At 37.2% G+C, this 16,862-nt stretch overlaps 1 protein-coding gene across 2 annotated transcripts in view; it reads left to right on the top strand.

Moving 5' to 3' along the window:
* The window catches only part of LOC145692633 (organic anion transporter 3-like), a 127,334-nt gene that overhangs the window by 100,757 nt on the left and 9,715 nt on the right, over positions 1-16,862 (top strand). For both annotated transcript variants that reach the window (XM_081767973.1, XM_081767972.1), the window contains 3 exons: positions 6,704-6,964; positions 9,811-10,052; positions 15,576-15,760. In XM_081767973.1, coding sequence (XP_081624099.1) covers positions 6,704-6,964; positions 9,811-10,052; positions 15,576-15,760 — 688 coding nt within the window. The remainder of the gene's footprint in view (positions 1-6,703; positions 6,965-9,810; positions 10,053-15,575; positions 15,761-16,862) is intronic.

Raw genomic sequence — 16,862 nt, 5'->3', positions numbered from 1 at the left:
GGTTGCATTATCAAAGGTATGTAGGTACGCTTAAGTGTTTCCCTTCACCAACGTTCTTGAGTCTTCTAAAAAAAAAATGTATATTTATTGATTAAAGTATATTTTCTGATATTGATTTAATGTATCCTTTTTTCAATGTACTTTTATACACTATTTACATCAGGGCGCAAAATTTCCGGTTCCCAGGTCGCCATTGGCGATTAGAAATTTAGAGCTGGCGACCGGTGATCAGTAGGAATTGCTTCTGGCTAAACACACAGGGTTGCAAGTTTCTGTTTCTCACAAAAATAATTGTCGCTGAGTGAGAGAAAACAAGAAATATGGAGTCTTTCTTTGTCAAACCAAAGGCCGTGTGTGTGTGTGTGTGTGTGTGTGTGTGTGTGTGTGTGTGTGGGGAGGGGGTCATAATTTGTACGTGAGAGATACTGGCGACCATCATTTTTGAATTGACGAGTTCGTCTGACGTTCAAATTTTGCGCCCTAATTTACATATAAAACTTCTATACTCATGTTATTGAACAAGAGATAAATTGGATATGTATAGCATGTGCTGTAAGCCATGAATGATGGCGTAACCCAAGAAGAAGAAAGAAGAAGAAAAGTGCATATATTCATGCACGCAGTTAAACAGAATTATTTAATTAAACAAACTATACGTTATTTAAAATGGAATTTCGTTCTTGATATCTGAAAAGCTGCTCTGCAAGTCTTTCTGAATAGAAGGCATCGCTACCGCAAATATTTGCCGCTTTATTTTCTTTAGGGTACAGAAACACCTCTCTCCTCCGACAAAATGCATTTTGTTAGCATTTCTGTGTATGAATATAAGGGACAAAACGTCTATTTTCAGTAACCATGTTTTTTTGTCTGCTGTTCTACTATAAAGAAGCACGAGATCTAAGATTTTTCCTTCGAAAATGAAAAAAAAAAAAAAAAAAGTAACATTCCTGCAAATTAGACGAAAGAAGACAGATGATTATTGAAAGTGAATTATTTTGAGATTAATTTTTTATGCTCTCTGCCGGAAATCGAACACGGGATCATGTGCACGAAAGGCACAGAGCTAGGTATAAGACCAGTTGTAGGACTTTTTCTCCTTCGAGATATGATTTAGTAAATATTAATATTTTGAATGATTTGTCAGTTTTCATTTAATAGGAATTAACCGTGAATTCGAAATCACTGAATTTGATGCTGAAAATACCCTGAATATTGGAATTTCTCTTTTGGGAGTGGTAGGAGTGTATTTCAAAGTAGGAAAAAAGAACGAACTGTGATTGCAAGCACTAGATATCTCTGCTGTTAATGTTTGTTTGATTTGATTTGTTTACCATTCATTCTGTACATCATATTACATGTATGTTTGACTATTGAGTCTTCTTTATTTCAGTTCTTAACTGTGACGATGTTTTAAATTGAAGAAATTTTGTAAAAACGAAATCAAGCAACCTCTTAAACACAAAAAGAATATGCATACTTCTGTATATAGTAAGATTATTATAATTTCAATGTCACAAATTATTTCCTAGATTCTAAATTACTTGGGGTCCCTGGTTCGATCTCAGGTCGCCTTAAATGGGCTTTGTGTTGGACGAACACCGTGTACGTGTGTTATCTTGGGGTTACCCTGTTTCTTCCCACTTTCTTCATTCCAGCATTTCATTCATTCATTCTCATCATCTCCTTTAGCATCTCCTTGGCCAAAAAAAAAAAAAAAAAAAAAAAAAAAAAAAAAAAAAAAAAAAAACGACAGATTAATTACAAATTCCTTAATTGGGTGGAGTGGGAAGAAATATAATTATTAAGTCCTGTTGACTGCATTTATACTTCAGTTTTCCATTTTCCATTACTTCTTGGTGTTTCATGTTAGAATATTCTGATTTCATGGATGGTAATATGACAATACGAAAAAAAAGGAAAACATCTTGCTGAAAGAGAACCGATATTGGATAGTTCTTGAGGAAGTAAACATTCTTAAATAACTGCACCGATATGAGCACAAAATTAAAATACGGAATTATTTTATATTTTGATAATTCTTCTGTTTTAATTATAATGAATATTTAGGACCACAAACGCTCTCAAGTGCAAGGGAGGGAAGAGACCGATACAAAGCGAAGCATCGAATATACACACCTTTATTCAATTTTCTTCATGTAATCAGGGGTAAAAGTGGATCTGAAAAGGTGGGAGGACGCATGACGTCACACCGTCCCCTGTGCCTATCTTTGCCCATTGTAATTTTTTAGGAAGTGGAGGGACGCGATAGATATTTTTTGGAAGTGAGTGGATGACATACCCCGCGTCCCCCTCACTTCTGCCCCTGCATGTAATACAATAATTATTAACGCATATTTCATAACTCTATTGACTAAATCGTGACGGGGACATATATCCTTAATGTAATGCTGAGGTCCCCATTGATCCCCCTACTCACTCACTCACTATTACTAAAGTAAATATATTAGTTATTGTAGTAACTGAGTAAGCAAATCTAAAATGTTTGAACATGTATTTTGGGGAGTCGAACTCCTTTCGAAAATCCAGCGGGCCATTGGCCCCATGTTGCCGGTGTTTATGCTTAGGACTTTACTATAAAGCCACCGCAATACATAATCTCGCTTCTCTCAGTCAGAAAATGATAGATCTGTGGGCCATTATACCATGTCAGGCCTGCTTGTATTGTTGGTCCTAAAGTTACGCCGTTTTTTAATTTTTAAAATTCTTTTTAGGAAACTTTTGTCCGAGAATAGGATCAATGGAGACCATGCTGGACTGAATAGCAATTCAATTTTCTTAGCTTCGGGATGAACGCTATCCAACTTTAGGAAGGCAAAACTCCACCAATATTATATCTGTAAGAAACACTACCGTCACCAGACGCATATTTGTTCTTTGCGAGTTTGAGGTTTGTGAATCAGTCTTTTCTTCCAAGCGTCTGTATCTCACTCATCCTATCAATTGAGTCAAGCGCTGAAAAGCGGAAGAATTTGCAACTATTACAGAAGCTGACTATATACCAGTTGCAAAGTGAGGCGCAACTGGAAACGGACAGTGCGGGAAGATAGCAGCGATGCAAGAATAAATCCACTTTCCCATGTTAAGAGATGGATCAATCCATTCTAAGTGATCAAGTATGTGCAGCTCGACCATCTCCAAAAAATCTAATTTTTTTCATGAATGTTTATCCTATAAAAGAGTACTTCAAATCCACAATTATTTTTTTTTCAACATCGCATGGCAACGCAACGGCTGCCGCCATTTTGCGTTTTCATTGCATTTTGCTGCTGCCATTTTGCATTCTGCACAAGTTGGAGACGTCCAGCAATTTTCAATTTGGTAGGACAAATACATGCTGAGATATTCAAAACAACGTAAACACCTGAAATCGAGAAAACGCAAAATGGCGGCAGCCGCTGCGTCGCCATGCGATGTTGAAAAAATAATTAATTGTGAGTTTGAAGTACTCATATATCGACTCAACATTTCTGAAAAAATTAATTTTTTTGAAAAGATCGAGCGGCAATTTTCCTTATTCTTCGATCACTTACGAGGGAACCTATCCAAGTGTAACTCTGACTTCGAGTCGAGACTATGACCATTGGATATCTTGTCCCAAAAGAACATAACATGAAAGGAGATACATCCTCGATCGCAACCGTTGCGGAGATATAAGCGTGAAAAGTTATAAATTGAGCTCCATACTATACATTACAGTTAGATTCCGGGTCAGATTTTTCGGAAACGGTCGAGTAAGGAAACTCAGCGAATACATATAAAATTAGTGTAGGGAGCACAGCACCTTTTGAATGAAAAAATTGTGTCCCCGGCGCACTCGCAGGGTCCCAGGCGGGGTCCAACTCAAAATTTCCAAATGGAACCTGGAGTCAAGTAACATATTATATGAAAGCTATTGTTAAATAAAAGAAGATACAACAAATCTCAACTCTACGATAACCCTGTGCAAACGGCCAACTGGTTAAAATGTCAATATAACCTACATCAGAAAATGTATGGCCACTCTTCTAAATCCGTTAAGTTGCGACAATAACAAAACAGAAAAACACGTTTAAAAGTGCAAGGTATGACATTTTGTGGTCCGCGGCGGCTCAGTGGTAGAGCGTTCACCTCTGGTGCTTGGGGTCCTGGGTTCGATCCCAGTCGCCGCCAAGTGAACTTTGTGGTGGACAAACACCGTGTGCGTGGGTTTCCTCGGGTTCTCCCGTTTCCTCCCACTTTCTTCATTCCATCATTTCATTCATTACTCATCATCACCATCTTCTTTAGCCTAACCGGCATAACTGTGGGACGTAAAACTCAAAGATTTCATTTCATTTCATTTTTTGTATTGACGTTTTGACCAGTTGCCCATTTGCACAGGGTTATCGTAGAGAGTTGAGATTTGTTCTATCTTCTTTTATTTGACAATAGCTTTCATACAGTATGCTATTTGATCCCCGGTTCCATTTGCAAATTTTGAGTTGGACCCCGCCTGGGACCCTGCGAGTGCCCCGGGGACACAAATTTTTCATTCAAAAGGTGCTGGGCTCTCCACATTAATTTGATATGTATTCGCTCCTTAAAATCCGACCCGGAATCCGACTTTGTAATGTATAGTATGAAGCTCAATTTCTAACTTTTCAAGCTTATATCTTCGCAATGCGTTGAGCTCCTCCGTGGCTAAGCGGTTAGCGTACGCGCCTTTGGCGTGGAAGACCCGGGTTCGATTCCCGGTGGAGCTCATGTGGTTCGGATTCCACGTTAATCAGTAGGTCCACGTCTCATATAGCCTCGCTGCTGAACGGGACGTAAAACTCAAAATCAACTCAACTCAACTCAATCTTCGCAACGGTTGCGATCGAGGATGTATCCCTTCTGAATGTTATGTTCTTTTGGGACAAGGTATCCAACGGCCATAGTCTCGACTCGAAGTCAGAGTTACACTTGGATAGGTTCCCTCGTTAGCATGGATTGACCCAAATACGAGCTCGCGGTCATAGGCTCAGTGTTACTGCTTCCAGTGGCAACTCTCGCTGCAACTGGAAATGTAAACCTCTCTCTCTCTTTCAGTTTCTTTAGAAATGTATTAATACTGTTTTGCGCTCAAGAACAAAGGTTTATTTTTTACTGATACACTACTTTAATACTTAAAAATATCTTTAGTATTAAAAAAATATCCGGTTGCACAACCATACAACATATAGCCGCCGCTGCTAATTTATTTAATTTATTCAGTCTCGAATTTTCTTGTATCTAATGTATTCAAAAGAGTGTTTATTAAATGTAATTCCTATATAAATACCTTCAAAAATAAATAAATAAATAAATAAATAGAAAATCACTCCCTTAATGTAATAGTATGTATCCTTCGTCACACGACTCCTGAGAAGAATGCGTGATCTGCAATTCATGTGATGTATTTATGAACAGGAGAGAAAAGTTTTTGTACCCGATTAGTTAATATTTCGTTGAGTTGAGTTTGATTTTGAATTTAACGTCCTTTTCAGCAGCGAGGCTATATGAGACGTGGATCTACTGATTAATGTGGAATCCGAACTACATGAGCTACCGCCGGGAATCGAACCCGGGTCTCCCACACCAAAGGCGCGTACGCTAACCGCTTAGCCACGAACGAGCTCTAGTTAATATTTCGTGTTTTTTTTTTTTTTTTTTTTTTTAATATGTGAGGGGAAGCTAAATATATGTCCTTACGTGTGACAGGCATATTATTTATGAACTTTCCTTCTTCAAGAGCATAATCATATGTTCATGGAGTTCGTTATTATACTTCCAAGGAAGGAATCGTATTTTTAGAAGAGAATTTGTGAAACTAATAATGGTTGGATTTGATCAGTTTTCACCGGAATGGCTTACCGGTAGTAATTAAGATGCCGAAAAGCATACCACCTGTGAAAATTTAAAATTAGGCAAGAGCTTAAAAGCCTTAGTGGGTAGTAATCGTGTCCGAACAGTCGTATCCTATTACTAGTGACATTGTAACTTGTGTGACATGTATGTTCAACGACGTTGTCATAGTTTGGTCCCTGTTACACTGTAATTAATGACTTACACCACACCTGTGGGTTTTTTCTTTATGTATAGAGAAGGGGGAAATGAACAAATATTGACCAACTTGCCTGCATATATGAGTCTTTCCTTTTCAACAGAAGAAGAAATATTCTGTTGAAAGCAAGTTGAAAGTGTCAAATAACAAAGCAACACCAAGTACTCGGGAGTTTCCAGACTGCTTTTTTCTTCGGCAAAACATTTAAGACATTCCATCCCTTACTCATATGACGGAGATCATCATCGTTTACTCACTCCCCTATTCTCGTCGAGAGCTACCGTCCAGTTCCAGTTTTGTTGGCAACATCGAATTTCAGAGAAAATATCTGTTTCATTATCATGTGGTGGGAGGAGAAGGCTAATAGGTCAGTTTTCTATATCACCCACTAAGGCTTTTAAGCTCTTGCCTAAAGAGTATACTTATACAAAATTGATACTGTACTGAGTAATTGAATAAATTTAGTTTGAATGAATAGCATTTACACGAACCTAATTTCATCTTGCTTTTTTCAGTTTGAGTATACTAGTAGTAATATATTCTCAGTTCGACCACTGCTGCTACCTACTGGTACTTTATGTAGAAATTTTGCAAATTCTGTGTATGTTTTGTTGTTGATTGAATGCATTGATTATGCAGGATTGTTCCTGAATCTGCGAGGTGGTTGCTGGCCCATGGGAGAGTGGAGCAGGCGAAAAAAGTAGTGGAGAAGCTGGCGACTTATAACGGGATAAACGTGACAGAAGAGCTTGGTGCACAGTTGAAAGAGATCAGCCAAGCAATGGTTGACTCAGTATCCAAAAGTAAAGGGAAGGAAAATTCGAAACAAGGACCTGGATTTATGGATCTTATTGTTAAACCCCACCTTCGAAAATACAGTCTTACCATGTTTTATATCTGGTATGTGCTATTGACGTCAATGGTTAATTTATATTTAGAGATTGTGATAATTAATTTGCTCTTCATAGACCTTACTAGAGAAGACAAGTAGGTACTTCAAAAGTTTCATGTTGGTTTGAAGAGGTGGAACAGCTGACATATTTTATTATAGAACTATTAGTGTTTGAGTATTGTAGTGTATGACTTCGTGGTTATTTGTAATTCCTTGTATCAGCTTCATTTCACACCCTTTCGCTAATAGTAAGTTTGTATATTTTTGACACTCTTTACTTCTATCCAAGAAGAACACTTGGTAAACAGATAGTTAAACGGGAATAAGTAATTTTTGCGAACTACAAGAATAAAACATCATATACTGATACGAGGGTCAGTCAAAGAGTTCCCGGAATTTCATTCTAACTATTCATTATCATAGATTCTTACATGGAACAAAAAGCGGATATATTAAGTTTTTTCTGTAAGTTAGGGAAATCAGCAACAGAGACTTACGTGATGATCAGAACTGTTTACCACGAGAATGCTCTATATTGAATGGTACGCCCAATTTCGCATCCTCCATCATGTGGAGTCTGACTGCGGTAGATCGGGAATACTCTTCACATCACCCTCTGAACAGCTGCTGACGGACGTCCACTTCTGGGGTCACCAGAAACGTTTTAATGTGTATCACAAAATCCGGAGTACCACTCAGACGACCACGAGATAGGGCAGTGTTGCAGTGAACAGCTCTGATTACTTCGTAAATTTATGCTACTGATTTCTCTAGCTTACAGCAAAGCTTAATGTTCGTCCTTTGATCTATGTAAGAATCCTTGGCTATAAGAACCAGGGTGTGTTCGATGACCGATGTATAGATTGGCACATATGCTGTAGCAAGTCTTCACATGTCCTTCAAAAGAAGAATATCACAGCATTAATCTCACGATAAACTGTTTTCTATTATTAGCAGTTACTGATTAGTTGTCCAGAACTAGTCGAGAACTTTGTTGTTAAACTTTATAATTACATTGTGTTAAAAAATTCAGTTAATTTTGTGTCATCACGACTGACATTGGATTTTAATGTTAATGTTAAATGAATAGTTAAACTTTAGAAGGTTATTATTGAATATAAGATGTTTTGTTGTGCGGTAAAGTTCAAAGAAAACATCTTGAACATTTACAATAAATCAAGAACATAGTGTCCGAATTTAAAATTAAGTGAACTGTTTTCCTAGAATTGTAATGTGGGGACTGGTGGAAACTTCTGCAAACAACAGTGATACAGCAATACATTACTTCATTATCTTTGCATTGAATTAAATAAAATATAAGGAGATTTAAACAAATTCTATAAAAAGAGCAATGAAATGATTTTCTTGCGTTGCGTTGTAATAAATTGGCTGTGGTTGCAACATAGTGTATACAGTTTTGTTTGCAAAAATAGCATTAACGTTAAAAATAAGCTTCCCCAGTAAAATCGAAAATTGTGCTAGACGGCTTTAAAGAAGAAAGAAGAAGAAGGAAAAAGGATGGCATTTAGAATCTCTCCCAATTCGTTTCATGGCTCCAGAACCGAGTACCTTGTTTTTGTCTAAATTGTGATCAAGGTAGAAAACAAGCCTTGCGGGGCTTTTAACCCCCTTAGCTCGCTCAGGTATATTTTGTGAAGTAAGTAACACTGGAGATCTTACTTTCAACAATCTCCCCCTGTGCAAGATTGGGGGAGAGCCTAAATATCAGCCGAAATAAAAAATCAAATGTTCAAGTGTTTATTACACAACTGAAGTGAAATATTGCCACATGTTACAAGACTGTCTCCTGTTATTACTTGCGATTAGCTTTCGACTTACTAGTGCGTAGTAGAACAGAAATTTAAAAAAACGTTCAGCACAGAACCATTTTCCATTCGAATACTCCATAAACTTGACAACAAGGAAGTATTATTGCATTGATTAGCGGCCATCTTTAACTTCTTTGAATAATTCAAGCCCAGCTTCCTCTTTTCTGTTTAATCGTTCAATTTTTGCTTTTCTCCTGTATTGAAGATTTTTAGTAGAGTATCTATCGGTATTTGCTGATTGAAGCTCTTTTGTGATGGTTTCGCTGTTATCCAAGAGTGAATTCTCAAAGAAAGTGAAGTGAAAATTTTCTCTAAGGTAATTAACATTTTAAATATTCAGAAGTCAGAAATATATAATACTTCTCAGCCGTAATTATTTGCTTAAAACTTTCTGGAAATGTGGAAATGGAAAATTTCTTCTGGTTTCACTTCATAAGTCTTAAAAACAGTTTTCGCTTAATCGTTGTAATTATTCCATTCGCAGTTGTAAAATGTAATAATTATGTTTTCATAAAGTAAAAATATATTCGTCTGTGAGTAACGCTAACATGGAAGCTATAAAATATATGAGTTACGAGTTTGCATAAATATTTAGGCGAAAACATTTGGAAATTATTAAAACCTCATAGCAAGACGGCTCAGTGTGTCAGGCACACTAAGTTCTAGTAGTAGTTCATAGTCAGGTAATAGTTATTACTACTCGGACTGCCTCCTATATGACGCCAGACGAACGCAAGACTTGAGAGTAACAACTATTTGTTATAATAATTCATGGAAATATACTGAAATACTGTTCACAATAGTTTTATTTTAGCTGCATTGACAATAGATACATTTTCATTTTATTGGTAGTTAATAGCAAAGCTGTCATTCAATGCATTAACAGTTTTGTAAGAAAGGGAATACATTTGGCCTTTTCTTAGAGGAGTATAAGGGGACGAGCGAAGCCTTTAGTGTGTACACTTGTATTGATTGAAACATTTGTGAAAGAAACTGAATGAATGAATTACTTTTTATCATTTCAGGTTTTGTGTTTCCCTCGCTTACTACGCCATTATGTTCCATATCCCGGACCTCAGTGGAGACAGACATGTGAATTTCCTCATTGGAGCTGGGCTAGAGTTGATCTCCTACCTCATAGCTTACGTCATTCTTTCAAGATTTGGACGGAGAATTCCTCTAAGCGTCTATCTTCTTCTTAGTGGGATTATCTGCGTCTCTGTTGGATCTCTCAGCGTCATATTTAAAGACACTGTTCATTCGGAAGGTAATTTCACAAAGTGTGATGATGGTTAACTTTGAGAGAACTTGTTTTTACTCGAAGTTAAACTTTCTATCAATGAAGATGTTAATCTTAACATAGTCATTGTCTGGTATTAATTACTTGTGTCTTTTAACGTACTTATTTATTCAGTAACTATAATGTAACGTTTGTCCTATTACCCTTCCAGTTCTCTAAGGTACTTTATAAATATATTATATATTGTCATACGAAATGTAGAGAATACAATAATAGGCAGTTCGATTTATGAACAATCAATTACGCGTGTGCGTGTGTAACCCTAGGTTCGATTCCTAGTGTGAACACGTTTGGATCTTACATTTACTGTAGCATTGGCGTCAGCAGGACATAAACTTTGGGGGGGGGGGCACACTACTGGCGGGACTAAGCTGTATAGAATACTTCCAGGAAAGCGGGGATCCGGGGTCCTCTCCCAAAAAATTAAAAAAAAAAAATCTTCGTACATTGCATTTTAAAGCATTTTTAACTTATTAACAGATTTTTTTTTTGTGTTTTACCTTTGATAGTCTATTTTTTTTTTTTTTTTTTTTTTTTTTTTGAAAAATCTGGTGTTTGTTAAAAAACTCCAGTTTGTTTGCTTATTCAAACGGTAAAATTCAACCTCATTTTATAATTTTGGTTAAACTTAAATCATAGCGCATAGAATAGAAAGTGAGAACTCTTCTGTAGTTTAGCGAAATCACCGCTTCGTGGCGCTAGTGCATAAATCGCTCCCTGTAAAAGCCGGAGTGTTACCAGTAAATAAGCACGTTATGGACGAATTTAATGTTAAGAAATTAAAAGAAAAAGGAGAGAATTCGTACACAATACAATTATAAAATAATAAACATACATTTTAAAAGTAGTTTACTTACCCAAAACTTCTAAAATCCTTATGTAGATACAATCTTGGAGAGTTTCCGAACAGTCTTCGCTCTACTGGATGACGTAAGTTCTCGACGAATCTCTCTGGCACGAAAAAAGAAACGGCAACGGATGTAATGAAATATAAGTTTGGGAATAGTTTCCATTACATGTGAGGTACTGCAACCCAGTCCTACAGGAACAGCGATGTCTGGCAACTCATCCAAACATTCAAAAATCACATCGCCCCACATTAAATGTGGAGAACGAAGTTTCTGTGCAATGGTGTTCTTCAGCTCCAAAAGTAGCCTATAAAACTCGTGAGACGGATGTTTAAGAAAAGAGACTCCAATATCAGTACTAAATTCTCTAATTTTCGTCAACAGTGCAGCTTGATTTGAAGTAATTTGATCCGACTTCTGTTGCAAGGATTGCATACATTGTAAACATTGGGTAATTTTCGAAGCGTGCCTGATTAAATAACCGCCTAGATAGTATATTATACATTCATGTGGAAGGCATGTGTCTCGAATTTCATCCACTATTTTGGTTTCCCAGGCAAAGTCCCGAGGCAGACAAGCATCAATCTTGATTTTTCGCTCAATACATTTTTCTGCACATTGCCGAAGGTTTTGATTTTGTTCTTCATTCTGTTTTGCCAAGGTTCGCATTTTCGTTACTAAAGACGATAAAGGCGTGTCAATCTGTGACTTACAATTTCCATCTTTAGTAAGAGCATTTTTAATGGGGACATAAATGGACTGCAACATGTGCAATTGAAGGAAGTCTATTGTGGAAGGGTGATCGTCACAACTTAAACTGCGCAAAATGCCGAAATGTCTTTCAAGAGGATCTTGATTAAATTTTGCAGTGAGAATGTAACGAAATCCACGGCTCCACAAATATTCTGCTACCTCCAGTGTACTTTTCAATGTTACTCTTAACGATTCAAGAGTACGTTCCGATGCGAAAGTATTTCCAAGAGAATTTATCACATTCATCATTTCGAGCAACGTTTTATGTGATTCAGAATTCCGGTATAAAGCTTTGCTAGGAAGCGACGAATTCAAAGCATCTGCCAAATTGTTTATATCCCGTGTGAACATTTCTGTTGATTCACTATCTTCAAACCCAGCTGTACAAATATCACGGAAGAATTGTATACTTTTGGCCATAGTAGCACTGAAAAGCTGAAATGCTAATCTTGCGTTCATCCTCTGAAAACTGGAAGGTTCTAAATGAGATGGACTTAGTTTTGGGCAGACCCGTAATCCAGCAAATGATGGTGACGTATCAGCATCATAAACTTTTCTATATATATCAAAGTAAATAAGTTGGTTCTTGTACAGTACCGTATTTTTGTCGTGAAAGTGGTTTCGAATGCACTTCAATATATGAACAGCATCAGAAAACGCCCAAAGTAGCCTGCTGTTTTCTGATGGATGAGGGATGCTACAATTAATATTAGATTTTTTTCCACTGATGCCTAAACATGTCCAAACCCTTTTATTTGATTGGCTACCATCTGATACAAAACCCATTATTTGTATACCTGCATTTTCCATATTAATTACAATTTGAAGCAATATTTTCGCTAATATATCACCCGGAGTTGAATTTTTGCTAGCATAAATGGCGACAGGTTGAATCCAATTTTGCAACAGTGGAACAAACGTAAACATAAGTGCATGGTTTGCTAATTGGTACTTTGCTTCTTCTGGTGTCTCTTCTCCTAAATCAACAAATCCATCAAATTTAAGCTTGTTTGCATTAAATCGGAGTTCCTCTTTAAGTTTCACCTCATCAAATACCAAAATACCTAGGCGATTATTGTCGTCATTATTACATGCTTCTGAAATTGCATTAACAGCGTGTTCGTTTATTCCATAAGAGCACTTGAAGCCCTTTAGCAGTTTTCTTAAATGTGTCATTGTTGGAAGTGGCAAGAGTTCATGTTTCATGCAGTGCTTATATCCTTTAGGTGATTTTATTTTTAACAAGCAGCTCTCTAACAAAAACTCATCGGAATAACGCATACCTTTTGCACTTTTAACATTGCACTTTTTAATCATCATGTCAATCACCATTTTCTGCTTCCGAGTAAGAGGTTTCTCGTCAGCATAACTTTTCTCGTGGCCTGTTTTTGTCCTTTTTTTCATAAGAGCGACTTCTTTTTCCAAAGACGAGATTTTCTGTTTTGCTAAAATTAGTTTCCTTTTATTTGCTGCTAGGGTTCTCGATAATGTTTTAACTTTATTTTGCAAGCAAAAAATATTTTGATCGTTTCCAACTGAGTCAGTACTTGTTGACTGGTGTTGATGAATGTCGTCCGGACTTGTCACTGCACTGTTGTCAGAGATTTTTACCGCCTGCACTTTATTATCTCTGCTATTCCCTTTTCTTCGGTGCTTTCCTTTTATTCACATTTTTAGTGCTGAAATAAGAGGGCAAATTGGGAAATAAGTGGGGTACAGCATCAGATCGGAGACACCATTTTTTTCTGGGAAGTTCTACTATCTTTCCCTGTATTTGAAACTTATCGACCTTTACAATTAAATCTTCAGAGAAGTGAAGATCGCACACGCTTCTTTTCTCTGTCAGCGGGAGATCTTTTCGTGGAATTGCCTTTGCCCACTTCTGAAACAAGGCTTTGTCCCGTGGAGGTTTAAAATAGTGTCTTCTTTCACTACATTTATTGTGACCATATCCTGACTTGCAGCCCGGCACGAAACAGCTGGGCATCCTAATTAACTTTACAACTGCACAACACAATGTAACACAACACTACGCTGTAGAATATTTCAATGAATTCACAGGCACACACAAATACACAACACAAATAGGGGACAATCTATGAAGAACAGAAATACTTAATAGGTTTCATCACTGTTTGTTCAAAGCTAGGAAAATAATTCCTATCTCAACTCAAACTTTCACAGAAACAAGAAAAACAAGAAAAAACTTCTTTGCTTACACCGAGTAACTTGTGTAAAATAATAATAATAATTAAAAAAAAAAAATAAGCACGCCCGGCAACAATTCTTAAAAACACCTCACAACTAGTTATAGAAACAAACGCGGGATTTTCTGAACTACTGAAGTTGGGAGCTAATGCGATAGCAGCGCGAAAGTTTCGAGGTTTCGCCGCTGTTAATGCTTTTTAAATGGAAAGCTTGCGGAGAGCGCACACTTATTAGATTCTATCCGCTATGCTTAAATGATACCAAGTGTATGTCGAAATAATGATAAAGGATAGGGTGAAGTGAATATTCAGAAACAATAAACTTTTAAAAACAGGTTTTAGGCTTACAAGCTTACAACTAATGTAAATGAGGCTCAACAATGTACAGTTTTAAAAAGTAGTTGCATTTTTTTTTAAAGCTAAACTAAACTCGCTTTGCTGCTCCCTATCTAAACAAAAACAGTTTATTACTTTACAGTTTATTCCACTTTCACTTTCATAGAGTCAAAAACTGACTGCTTTTTTTTTCTTTTCTTCATAATTGGAAACAAACTTTTATGCTACTTTTTTTCATATCCACTATGCCTAACATTGTTTTATGAACATAGCAAACTATTACATGGATGAGCCTCTTTTGGGTCATAGTTGACCTAAGATACTTGAAATATTGGAAGGGGGGAGAACGAAAACCGTTTTACAAATATTAGGAGGGGACATCTCCCATAAGTTGGTAGCAAATAAGTAGTGTCTTTAAAAGAAGTACATAATTCATGCATTAACTTTGATAAGAAGTCATTAACCTCTGTGAAATTCTATTTTGGAAGTTTCTTTGGTTTACTTTCTTAAAACTATAATACGGATTAGAGACACTTTCTTCTCATTTAGATCTTCGAAAATAAGTATTGGTGGCGCTCGTATGTCCAAACATCATCACTAGTCTATCCCACAATAGTGTAGGCATGTAGTGTGACCAAAACAGCTCGCCGAATGTTTTTTTTTATTTATTTATTTATTTATTATTATTTTTTAACTTGTCTACGCTCAGGAGTCGTGCAAAGATGTGTTCATTTTTCACTCCAGGATTCTCGAGTTGAGATTCTGAATATAAAAACGGAATAACGTTGTATGATTCAAGATTGTGTTCGACATGATTTATCGGCCTCGGCAATTGTCGAAATGATGGTTTCTGCTTTTTGCCGATGTTAGTATTACGCGGTCTGCAATTTGAAACGGATGCTGAGGTTCAGGTTGCGGTGCAGTCTTCCCTCAAAAGCGTACTTAGAATCGGAAAAAAGGATGCGCGTTTGTCCTGTCAACAGCGCAGGCCATTAGTTCGAGAAGGAGCAAACATGTAATATAATTAATAGCGAATAATTGTTATATACCTATTTGTAAGATATTGTGTGTGGTTAAGTTTCTGTAGCATAGAGAAACTTAAGCTAATCTTCCTCGCAGCTCGCTCTATCATTAGCTAATGAAGTGAACTACACTTCACTGAATAGGTCGCCTCGTGACGTTGTTTGGAAGTAGAGCACCAAAATAACGTTTGTTTTCGAACAGCCTTTGTAAAATGCAGTTAAGTAAACAATATGTATCTCTCTCCGAATATTAATAATTGATGTATCATTTATAAATCAAGATTAGTTTAAGCTATTTTAATTCCGATTTATTTTTCTTTTTAGAGTCGCTGAGTGTGTTGAGAACAGCCCTAGCGTTGATAGGGAAATCGACCATTGTCAGCTGTTTCTGCGCCATCTTTATTTTCTCTTCGGAGCTTTTCCCAACGGTCCTCCGCACAGCTGGCATGGGCCAATGCGCATTCTGGGGAAGAGTCGGCAGTTTGCTGGCTCCGCAGGTGTTGCTTTTGGTGAGTATTGAATTCTCAGGAAAAGTACGTGAGTCATTTGAAAAGTGAAGAACGATTAACCACACAGTGATATGTAGTGACAGCCATAGAAAACCAGGATGTACACATTATAATACATACTTATATCTACTTCACATAGTAAGGAGGCACGGTGGCTCAGTGGTAAACCGTTTACTTCTTGTGCGTGGGGTCCCTGGTTTGATTACGGCCAAGTAAATCTGTGGTGGACAGCATCGTGTCCGTGCATTTTCTGGGAATATTCCCGATTCTTCCCACATTTTCATTCCATTAATTCTTTCATCATCATTCACTTACCTTAATCATAATCTGCTTTAGTCTAAAGGGCATAATCGTAGGACATTAAAAAATAAATAAAAAACTACCTCGACATCAGGATCCCTTCTTCGTACCTGGTTGTCACTGGATGATTCAATCAGTCCATGACACCTGCCTTTTGGTCCTTATCATCCGCAAAGCGTTTATCAGCAAGACACTCCTTCATCTTCGTGAATAGATGATAATCCGAAGGACCCAGATCTGGACTATAAGGTAGTTGCTCATATGAGTTCGAATGGAATTCATCACGCAGCAAGGTTTCTCTCTCGTGGGAGATATGCAGCCGTGCATTGTCATGGATCGGTTCAACGCCATACAAGAGCTAGTCTCTGTGGCTGTTCTGAATAGCCTGTCGAAGAGTAACACAACAGGCATAAGCATTTTCGTATGATACATTAAATCATCTGAGAATAACCACTAGAAAAGCCCAGAAAACCGTGATGAATGAACGCGTTACCATTTTGTCGGTGCAGCATTCTTGAAGTTACGTTGACGTCTGTAAGCATCGAGTCCCTGGTTCGATCTCAGCTTGCTCCAAGTGGATGGGTTTTCTCGGAGTTCTCCCGTTTCCTTCCAGTTTCTTCATTCCACCATTGCTTTCGTCTCCTTTATTCTAGCCAGCATAACCATGGGACGTAAAACTGAAAAATTTGATTTCAGGTTTTTTGTAAACATCAGTGCCATATTCCGCGTACAAATTTTGTGGAACTTCAATTGTTCGATGACAATTTCGTACACAGTTATTCGCAGCACTTCAGAACATTGA

Source organism: Thermobia domestica, chromosome 8 (assembly GCF_964235325.1).
Source record: "Thermobia domestica chromosome 8, izTheDome1.hap1.1, whole genome shotgun sequence".
Taxonomy (NCBI): domain Eukaryota; kingdom Metazoa; phylum Arthropoda; class Insecta; order Zygentoma; family Lepismatidae; genus Thermobia; species Thermobia domestica.
This window is presented reverse-complemented; position numbering and strand designations above follow the sequence as displayed.